The 12,057-nt window shown below is 38.2% G+C and overlaps 1 protein-coding gene across 1 annotated transcript in view; it reads left to right on the top strand.

Moving 5' to 3' along the window:
- The window catches only part of LOC140229887 (high affinity cGMP-specific 3',5'-cyclic phosphodiesterase 9A-like), a 75,440-nt gene that overhangs the window by 8,639 nt on the left and 54,744 nt on the right, over positions 1-12,057 (top strand). The window contains exon 12 of the mRNA XM_072310091.1: positions 745-901. Within this exon, the coding sequence (XP_072166192.1) occupies positions 745-901 (157 nt within the window). The remainder of the gene's footprint in view (positions 1-744; positions 902-12,057) is intronic.

The raw sequence follows: 12,057 nt of genomic DNA on the forward strand, positions 1-12,057 counted from the left end.
TTACCATTATGTTTACGTGTGTGTGTGTGTGTGTGTGTGTGTGTGTTTGTGTGACCCAAAAATGTGTACGCAAGCTTTTCACATGTATTCTTTTTTGCCAGTGTGTGTATAATTATGCATAATGATCATCTACATTAATTGTCTTCTATATCTTCCAGAAAAGATCATTTCACATATATCTTTGTTTGATATTTGTTTGAAATCAGAGGATTTTTCTTCATTATATGGCACATGCACATGCCAACATAGTTATATGCTACTATATTAATCTTACTCTGTATTTAGTTTGAATTAGAATGATTACATTAAGTTTTACAGCAATCATTCTGCCATGTAACAGAACAGGTTTAATATTGATCAAAAATAAACTCAAGATAAAATTGCAAACAAATCTTGACTGAAAATGAAACTGTGTCAAAAGAGAAGAAAAAAAAAAGAACCAACCACCGTTTGTTCAATGTCAGTAAAGACGCGTGCAAGTCATGAATTCGACACACACGAATCATACAGCCCACGAGTCAAATAGTCCATGATTCATACAGCCCACGTCGAGTAAGACAGCCCATGAGTTCGACACTAAGCAAACATGGCCCACGAGACCGACACATTAAGCCCCGTGTTGTATCTGCTAAACTCGTGGGTTGCTTTTACCTATAGCGTCGAACTCATGGGCCTTATTTTCCTCCTTTTTCTTTCAACGAACCAACTCCACCGAATTTTCCCACTTGGTCTCATTATCCACAGGTATCAAATCAACGCCCGCACGGACTTGGCCATTCGATACAACGACATCCTCCCCCTGGAAAATCACCACTGTGCAGTGGCTTTCAAGATCCTCAGCATCCCGGAGTGTAATATCTTCAGGAATGTGTCGGAAGAGCAATTCAAGTCAATCCGGCAGGTAAAACCTCAGACCATCATAGATAACCAGCCATTGAGGAACCATGCAATGCAGATTTGAATTGTCTGCTCGTCAGTCACTGTAGAGTAGAAGATTAGGTCTTTCGGCACTGGTGTAGAGAGATTAAACAGTGAAAGAAGATGGCCGTAAGATCAAAGAGGTAGACCACTTGAAAACCAGTTTAAAAAACACGTACAATTTTTGAAGTGCAAAATAAGAAATTAATAAAAAAAAAAGAAAAAAAAAAGGATACTCTTATTCCAGCCAAATTTAGTCAAATATTTTGAGATTTCAGCCTGGAGCATAATTTCGACTGAACAATAGATAAATAAATAGATAATGAATAAAGAAAGAAAGAAAGAAAGAAAGAAAGAAAAAAGAAAGAAAAACGAGATATGAAACTCGTCACACTAAGGACGAGTTAGGTGATACGCTTGGGGTCATCAGATGTCGGTCATCCGTGATCGACAAAGAAAAGAATGTGATATAGGCACCTTGAAATTATTCAGCGTGCATGCAAATCCGTTTCTCTAACCACTCGGCCACGGGACATCCACGGAAATGGTTAGGCAAAAAAAAAAATGTATAGATATTACAGGGGGAAAAAGTCAATGCCCACTCAACAAACGGGGCCGCGTGAACATGTATTGCATTGCTAGACGGAAATGCGGCCTTGTAACGACTGATGTCGCTATGCCATTTCTGGCGACTTGGGAAAAATACGTGCCGTAGACATAAAACCTATAATCGGCTGGTTTTGATACCTTGCCTTTAATCACAATTTTCAGTGTGATGACGTCATCAAAGTACGAAACAATAAGCCAGTTCGGGGTTCCACTTTGAGCATGAGCAGAAAAAGGTCATCTGTACCAGCAGAGCATGGTGGTTTTTAAATTCACTGAGATAAGCATCTGTAATGTAATGATTATTCAACTGATCCCTATAAGTGGTGCTTGCCAGCACATCCACATGACAGCAAAAGCGGTGTCTGACAATATCAATAGAAAGAGATTGTTAATACATTCAATGCAAAATAATGAAATGGATGCTTTCCAAAATGTCAATGGAAGGATCATTCTGGTCACCTGGTCTATGCAAGTTCATCCTTTGTTTGAACATGACTGATGAATTCCATAAATTGTTACGTTGGGCAAGCTCATGCCTTCTGTCGCTTGAAACTAGTGGAGTGCCTAATCAACTGAGAAAGAAGAAAGGTCATTTGTACCCATGTGCCCATGAGCTAACCCCGAACTGGCTTATTGACATGGTCTTGAAAGACAATTTTTCAAAGTACAACACCTCCGTCGTCGTCATTACATACTATGATCGGTTTGACAAAGTCAGCCTGCAAAAGTTTGCAGCAGTCGAAGCAATGTGGTCTCCAACACAAAAAAGAGGGATATTGTGTGTGTGTGTGTGTGTGTGTGTGTGTGTGTGTGTGTGTATAGGTGCGTTTATATACGAACTTGACTTCTACATGGACGAATATGTAATACACCATTGAAGGAAAAAAAGTAAAATAGCAAAGTATTTTGTTTCGTGATCTTGTGGGGTTCGAACCCGCACGTATGCAACCTCACTTCTCTGAGACGTCGCCTTTAATCACTCGGCCATACGTCTCGACGAGAAAATATGACGAACGTAAACTTATGTGTGTGAAAGATGAATCAGGAATCGTTTCGTCCACATTCCATTCTCATTTTCAGTTTTAAACTGCAAAATTGTCAACCTGATGAGGAGATTTCAAAGAATAAAATGCATGATTACTGCAGCTTATTGTCTCAGCTACAACATACTTTAGTTTCAGAGGAAACGAAGCAAAATCAGCTGAGATAAAGGTGCTTAAACGTTGTCAAGTCAATGCATGGTTTAAAAGAAAAATCACCTCCCATAGACATAACACGTAAACTTGTCCGATTTTGCGTCTTTACCTCTAATCACAATTTTCAGTGTGATGACGTCATCAAAGTACAAAACAATGACATGGTCTTGAAAGACAATTGTTCAAAGTACAACACCTCCGTAGTCGTCATTACTTATACTATAATCGGTTTGATAAAGTCAGCCTGCAAAATTTTGCAGCAATCGAAGCAATGTGGTCTCCAACACAAGAAAGAGGGATATTGTGTGTGTGTGTGTATAGGTGCGTTTCTATACGAACGTGATTTCTACATGGACGAATATGTAATACACCACTGAAGAAAAAAAAAAGTAAAATGGCTAAGTATTTTGTTTCGTGATCTTGTGGGGTTCGAACCCGCATGTGTCATGGTATACCCTACTGTAAAGTCATGTAATGTCGTTGTGTTTCTACTGTCTTGTTCTCTCCTGTCTTTGTAAAAAAAAAAAAAAAAAAAAAAAGTTTAATGTATTCACAAGAATCCTTTTGAGTGGTTCACAATTTACAAGCATGCTTTTCAGTGAACCTCTCAGTTCTTTCTTTTTTTTTATCCTCCAAACATAACTTTGTATTTTGCCGGTATGCATGTATAATTTCGTATTTGTTAACCATTATCTACCATGTAAAGTCGAATACATGCCTATGTTATATCTTCTGATACATTTCGTGTTATGTTTGACGAAAAAGAAAGAAGGAATGAAATAAATGAAATGAAAATGAAAATGAATGAATGAATGAATGTGTGCAACCTCACGTCTCTGAGACGTCGCCTTTAACCACTCGGCCATACGTCTCGACGAGAAAATATGAGGAACGTAAACTTATGTATGTGAAAGATGAATCAGGAATCGTTTCGTCCACCTTCCATTCTCATTTTCAGTTTTAAGCTGCAAAATTGTCAACCTGATGAGAAGATTTGAAAAAAAATAAAATGTATGATTACTGCAGCTTATTGTCTCAGCTACAACATACTTAAGTTTCAGAGGAAATGAAGCAAAATCAAGTGAGGTAAAAGTGCTTGAGCGTTATCGTCTATGCATGGTTAAAAAAAAAAAAATCCCCCCATAGACATAACACATAATCTTCGCTGATTTTGATATCTTGCCTTTAATCACAACTTCTAGTATGATGACGTCATCAAATTAGAAAACATCGACATGGACTTGATAGACAATTGTTCAAAGTATAACATATTCAACGTATGTCGTCAGTTTGGTATTGACTGGACGATCAAACACAGGAACATGAGGCAGCGATTAGTAATCTTCGCTGATTTTGATATCTTGCCTTTAATCACAACTTCTAGTATGATGACGTCATCAAATTAGAAAACATCGACATGAACTTGATAGACAATTGAAGGGGTCGATGCAATATAGTGCTAACCCACACAATGTTAATTTTGAGATAATCGCTGTTGAATGTTTGGAAAGTCCATACATTGTATATTGATAAAACATGAATGCATGCATTTTTTACCATCTTATTGGTTGAATTCAAATATGATATTTTCACGGAGGTTAGAGTGAAGGATAAGGATTATGAAAATGCTTAATCGTGTCATTAATTCCCAATCAATGACATCCCTACTATAGGCATATCATAATTTCTCATCTAAAATCAATGGTCTATAGGATTCATGCACCATTACTTGTATAGTGCATAAACTTTGCTTTTTAAGCTTTGAGTGAAACGTGTCATAGCATAATTCTGTAATTCCATCAGCAGTGATTGACATAATGAAGAAGAAATATATATCACATTGAACGCTTAGAACCTAACGGGGGGGGAGGGGGTATTATAGCATGATACTCGGTTTTTTACTGCCCAGCTAGTAGTCTAGCGGGCGACGTATTTTTAGCCTAAATCAGTGATTGGCAGTCAATAGAGGGCGCGACGATGTGGAAGTCAAGTTGACTAAAAATACGTCTAGTAAGAAACCTCCGAATAGAGGCGTGGAACCGGGTGTGGCAAGGCAGATGTCAGTCGTCAACTCTCGAAGTTTTATTGGCTGAGCATCGGATGTCAATCAAAACACGTCGCAGAGCCCGAAGAAATGCTAGTCTACTCTCCTAGGTATACCACAGATAATCTTTCAATAAAAATACAGTTTGCCTCTCTCTTTCAGCTTACTACAGTATTTTTTCACTCTTCTCCATTCTTTTTGAGGTGTATTACATCTTACCTTACTTCAAATAGAAAAGAATGATGGCAATCAGTGCAACTGACTTCAGTTGTAAATCTATGAGGGTTTTGCACGTGGAAACTACGCCCAAATTACTGCCGAGTGCAAACCTTCAATTATTGGAGTAAAGTCTACGTGATATTTACTTCAATTGTACGTTTCGGAAATGTATTTGATATCGACACTCCCCTTTGTATTATTAAACCTTGAGTTACCATATATTTTGTATCAAACTTTGTATGATATGTGTTTAGCATGAATAAAGCTACCGTCAAGACGTCAATCTCTATATCGGAGCACCGTAGACTTTAAACAGGCATTTTCTGTGGTGTTCACGTGTGATCACACTGTCACGGAAGAACTCGTCCGCGGTAACATGGGCGTCCAAGGGGAAAACAAAGAGGAGCTGTGACACAAAAAGATTCCTGCACTGAAGCCAAAAGCCCAGGGGATATTATGGTGCATTCTTTGCAATCATGAAATTACGAGATGCCATCTATGTGGTCCTGGCAACAAGTAATGATAAACCGATTCAATCTGATTCACATTTCATTACAAATGCATATATGAGGACATCTTTGTGACCATTCTGTTTGCATGTACAATTTAGTCCATGGGCCAGGCCAGATAATGGTACCACCTGAGGTGGCAATACCTTTTTGGTGTCATTTTGTTTATCAAGCTATGATAGCATTTCCAAATGAGTAGCTTAGTCATAATAAATGAATTTTAAACCAATTTGGTCTCGTTGTTATATCCATACTTCTGAATCGAGACCAACCGCTATACAAAGAAGAGCACTGTCTTCTGTATGTTCACAGGTGTTTTGTTGTAAACGCGGTGCGCTTAGTCTTTATCCAAGGCAGCGAAGGGAATATCCAAGGGTTATGATGTCCACAGCTAATATTCAAGACGGCGAAGGGAATATCCAAAGCTTATAATACAATGCATATCCCTTTATCTAAAAACAACAACAACAGAGCAATTCCTCGTGAATTTTATCGTATTTTCCAATTATTTATCATTTTCCGGTGAAAACGCTACAGCTGGTGAAAACGCTACAGTGAAAACGCTAATACCACGCCAATGTCGCTTTATTTCCATCCAACAATGAAAGATAATGCAAAAACAATGTACCGGTACACTACGATACATTATAATAAATAATGTTGTAAATGAACAGAGTGATTTTTGTTTAAAACTGATGTATTTGTTGAGAGGGTGGTATAAAAACAATATAGATAATCCCTTTTATTAGGAAGTTTAGATATGATAACGGTACATTGGTCTAGATAAAGACTAAGCGCACCGCGTGACAGCTGTGGACATCATAACCATTTGGATATTCCCTTCGCTGCCTTGAATAAAGACTAAGCGCACCGCGTTTACAACAGAACACCTGTGGACATACAGAAGGCAGTGCTCTTCTTTGTATAGCGGTTTAGTTTCGATTCAGAAGTACAGGGATATAAAAACGAGACCAAATTGGTTAAAAATTCATTTATTATGACTAAGCTACTCATTTGGAAATGCTATCATAGCTTGATAAGCACATCTATGTCCGACAAACAAAATGACACCAAAAAGGTCTTGCCACCTCAGGTGGTACCAAAAACCTATCTTTCGGGTCTTGGCCCATGAACTAATATGGCTAAATTGAGTATCATCAACAAGCGAACAACTGTGGTAAAATACACGTACAAACACGCACGCACACACACACACACACCAACACACACACACACACACACACACACACAAGACGTATTACGCAACTGAGGCACAACCACTGATCTCCCCTCTAAGGGGAGATCAGTGGGCACAACACGCAAGAGTTGTGTCCATGTCCAAATCGCTAGAAGTTACACGTGTACTTGGCTCTGCTAAATAGTCTTGTGCCATTTTCGCCTGGAACATCTCATTTAGAGGTTAGGCGTGGTTGTTGAAATAACATTCACTTGATTCGACCTTTCAGAAGAAATGATTATACTCGTATTTTCTGACAAGATTTCAGAAATGATTGATATGTTCCTTCATGTCCTTTCTGGGATTCATCATTCCAAGGATCGTTAATCTGATAATGAAATCAGGTTCGTTATTCCGAAAACGAAATATTCTTCTTTTAGTTACAAAATACGTTGATGTGACAGCAATAATAAAAAGGTTAAATATTATGCAGTAAAAGTTGAATGAAAACACGCACACGTATTCATGCCTACACACGTGCACACACACGCATTGACACACACAAGGACAAGTATAATGACAAACATACACAAACTAAAAACGTCAAAAATAAAGCATTCGTGTATGTGCTGATAATCCCCTTTGAAATACGGCCCAAATCATAGATCAGCCCCTTCCAACTCTCATAACTCAAATGCATCAGACAGGCAGTTGTAAACCATGGATGACAGCATGTTTTACAGTAGGGCCTACTAGTAGTCGTTGAAATAATGGTTTAGTTTTCGGCCTATTTGCACACATATAGAACGCAAGGTTTCACTTCATATCCTATTATTCGATATTATTCGATAAGTTATTACTCTATTGAGGCACTTCCATCATGACTGGCGATGTATGTGTCGCTGGACAGAATCTATAGCTTTATAGAGGATCACATTTCGATGTTTCGCCATTCGAACAAAGTCACTTTCTTTGTCAGCTGAATTGGACATTGTGAAAAGTGTCTTTTTATCAGGCAAACGTCTATCAAAGCAATGAAAATTCTGGCTTTCGTGCGCTAGCCACTAACGCAAGTTATTTATACAGATATTTGGTTGAATAGATGCAGAAAATCATGATGGATAAAGCTTGATAAGAAAAGTATTACAGTGTGCTGATAAAAGAGAACAGGGTCTTTCGCGAAGCGTAAAAGCGGTATCGTGTTTAACATCTTCTATGGAGTGAGAATGGTGAATCTCCACATGCAAGCGAAGCTTCTATCTGAAATCGTTCGTCACTGCATTCAGAGCAACAATTGAAAATTTCAATTCAGATGTCCTCATGCTCACTTGAGGTGCATCCATATTTAAAGAGTATGTTTTACCTATTTACGCCTATGCTTCCTAGTCATATTTGCACTTTCAACAAAAATATAAAAGAAAATACTGCTGGCGCTCGCGCATTTCCAAACATTTACCTAATGTCTATACTTTGTGATGCCACGTTGACCTGCTGTGCACCTGGGCCCTGTTTTATGAAGAGTTGAAATTGATTATATAGTTGATTTCAACTGTAAGTCTATGGCAGTCTGTGTGGTAAGGAAATTTAAAATCGATTCTATCTTTTGATAAAACGGGGCCCTGGAAATATAACTTTAACTTTTCAACCAATGTATAACGTCCCTCGAAGCACTTTCTGAGATATGAAAACCAGGAAAATAATATATAGGAATTACCATGAGCTACCAACTATATAAGCATGTACAAAAATTATTCGTGGATGTTTGATTTGACAACAGTGAAATTGGATAAAAAATGATCATCACTTGTCTTTTCCGGCGCTTTGGCCATGGTCACATATTGTGCGTGTTATGCTTCAGTTTCGTAAGTAGGTCGTGCTTTTTTTTTTCTTCCTTTGCGTGTGTGTGTATGCATAAGCCTCATTGGTTAGCTTAATTTTCTGCATTGGCATGCATTCGGAATGGTGAGAAAGGTGTCCTCATTTGCATTTGTAAAGAAATGTGAATCAGATTGAATCGGTTTATCATTACTTGTTGCCAGGATCACATAGATGGCATCTCGTAATTTCATGATTGCAAAGAATGCACCATATTTCACCGGTGCCTTTGGCTTTGCGGAATCTTTTTGTGTCGCCTCTCCTCTTTGTTTTCCCCTTGGACGCCCATGTTACTGCGGACGGGTTCTTCCGTGACAGTGTGATCACGCGGAACACGACAGAAAATGCCTGTTTAAAGTCTACGGTGCTCCGATATAGAGATTGATGTCTTGACGGCAGCTTGATTGATGTTAAGCAAATATCATGCAAAGTTTAACACAAAATATATAGTAACTCATGGTTAAAAATGATAAAGGGGAGTAATGATATCAAATACATTTCCGAAACGTACAATTAAAGTAAATATCAAATAGACTTTACTCCAATAATTGAACGTTTGCATTCGGCAGTAATTTGGGCGTAGTTTCCAGGTGCAAAACCCTCATAGATTTACAACTGAAGTCAGTTGCACTGATTGCCATCATTCTTTTCTATTTGAAGTAAGGTAAGATGTAATACACCTCAAAAAGAATGGAGAAGAGTGAAAAAATACTGTAGTAAGCTGAAAGAGACAGGCAAACTGTGTATTTATTGAAAGATTATCTGTAGTATACCTAGGAGAGTAGACTAGCATTTCTTCGGGCTCTGCGACATGTTTTGATTGACATCCGATGCTCAGCCAATAAAACTTCGAGAGTTGGCGACTGACAACTGTCTTGCCACACCCGGTTCCACGCCTCTATTCGGAGGTTTCTTACTAGACGTATTTTTAGTCAACTTGACTTCCACATCGTCGCGCCCTCTATTGACTGCCAATCACTGATTTAGGCTAAAAATACGTCGCCCGCTAGACTACCCAGCTAGATGCCAACAACATCCATCACTCACGGCTACGCATAGAGAAACAGCCATGGCGAAAATAAAACTTTGCTTTCTCATAGGCACAATGACACAGAACCCCGTCAAACACACTTTTCTTGGCAGGGATGGACATGAAAAAGTTCATTACTAATACTAAACAGCGTATGCATTCCATTCATGTGAAGCTAGATACCTCTATAGCAACATAAAGCCTGTCTTCAACTCCGTTGATAGAACAATGACAACCTGAAATTTCAAAGAGATGAGCGAGACGCTATATACACCTGGCCTAGAGTTAATTTATTCAGTTCTCATTCCTACTTCAAGTTGGGTTATGTTATTGTAATCATTCCCATCTGCAGTATAACAAAACCAAAGTGAGGGAAAAGGGGAGAGAAAAACGAGAGGTGGCAAAAGGAAAACTGCATGCACAACTGCAATCCATAGCATTGCGTGTGACAAGTGAAACAAATGTTTTAGTTGTTATAGCAGTGTTTTATGAGCATAAACAGACAAATAGACAGACAATGTCAAATTTAAAAACCATCAATTTAATGTCAGAGAAGATGGTAAACAAGATGCATTGAAACCGTAACTAAATCGAACATATTCAGATATAACATTCTTGAATTAAAAACAAGATAAAGAAAAATAATGTCCACGTCAGGATTAAAAAAAAAACCGCCGCACGAACATGCATTATATTCTTGATGCAAAGTTCCAAGGATTGTCTCATTAATTTAAAAGCAATGATTCCCTTACCACCACCAGCACCACACCACAATGACGTCTCTAAAATCAATGGTAGCACATATCATTGTATCTTGCATTGAATTAGCTCCCTTTTCCTAAACTACCAGTGAAACGTGCCATATTATATGGTGTAATTCGATCAGTAGTGATTGACTTTAAAGAAGAAAGATAATGCAACAAATTGAATGCTTACCACATTGCTTATAGGGCTATTCCAGTTTGGTACTGATCTGTTCTATTCTCCCAGATGCCAACAACACATATCACCTATGGCTAAACTATAGTGAAACAGCCATGACGAAAATAAACGACAGAGAACCCTGTCAAAATCACTACACTAATTGGAAAGGTATTGCCCGAAATTCCTCATATAATATGAAGCAATATCAAGTCACTTCCTTCCCTGCCTGTCTTTAACTCCGTTTTTGTCAAACAATAACAACCTGGAATTCTATAAACAGATAAGCGAGACGCCATACACCTGGACTAGAGTTAATTAATTCAGTTCCCATTCCTGTTAGTTATGTAAACGTACACGTTCCTAAATATCCTGCTACAGTATAACAAGAACAAAATCTAAATGAAGAGAAAAGGAAAGAGAAAAAGAATGGTAGCAAGCGTGGCACTGTTTCAAGGGGCAATTTACAACATTACGCGTGACAAAATTAATGAAGCAAACCCAACCTCCAAACTCCAATACAAAACAAGGGAAATAGAGTAGCTGTGTTCATGACATCAGAGTGAAGCTGAACTGCTGAAAAAAAGAAAAGAAAAAAGAAATAAAAGGAAAAAGTCCTGCGGGACTCGATTAACTTCTCTCCTTCCGGTCGGGCATTATAAACACGCAGCGTGCTAAGCGATTCTGCCACACGGAAGATCCGAAGATCCTGTGCGAAACTTAAATCTATCTATGTATGCTATACACAACACAAATTTACATTGATATTCAGTTTTTTGGCGATATACGTCAAGTGACTGATAGCGCTGTTCAACTTCCCACGAGTGGCCGCGTGGATTCGATCAATATACAGTTACAAAGATAAATCGGGAATCGTTTCGACCAGATTCCATTCTCATTTTCAGTGATCGACAACGAAAATAATGTTAAGTAGCGACTTGAAGTATAATATAATATTGAGAAATATTCGTGAAGTCCAATTCTTTATGCAGTCCTACATAATTCAGATGAAATTGTTTCTGTCATGCAACCAATTGAAAATTTCGTGTGGTGTCGGCGTGTCCAAGTAAGTTGATTGGAAAGGATATGTGAATGAATATTTACCAATAGGTCTTTATATTGTAAAAAAAAAAAATCAAACATGGCCATGCGGTCTTCTAAGAGCCATCTTCACTTTAACATTTGTAATTTCAAGTCCAAGTTGCCAGTCAAAGCAATGTGGTCTCCAACACAAAACAAAGGGATATTGTGTGTGTGTGTGTGTGTGTGTGTGTGTGTGTGTACGTTTACATGAAAACGTGATTTCTACATGGACGAAGGTGAATACTCCATAAAAGAAAAAAAGCAAAAGATGTAAGTATTTTGTTTCGTGTTCTTATGGGGTTCGAACCCGTACGTGTGCAACATCACGTATCTTGTGACGTCGCCTTTATCCTCTCGGCCATACGTCTCGACGAGAAAATATGAGGAATGTAAAGTTATGTATGTGAAAGATGAATCAGGAATCGTTTCGTCCACATTCCATTCGCATTTTCAGTTTTTAGCTGCAAAATTATCAA

The sequence above is a fragment of the Diadema setosum genome, chromosome 6 (genome assembly GCF_964275005.1).
Source record: "Diadema setosum chromosome 6, eeDiaSeto1, whole genome shotgun sequence".
Lineage (NCBI taxonomy): Eukaryota > Metazoa > Echinodermata > Echinoidea > Diadematoida > Diadematidae > Diadema > Diadema setosum.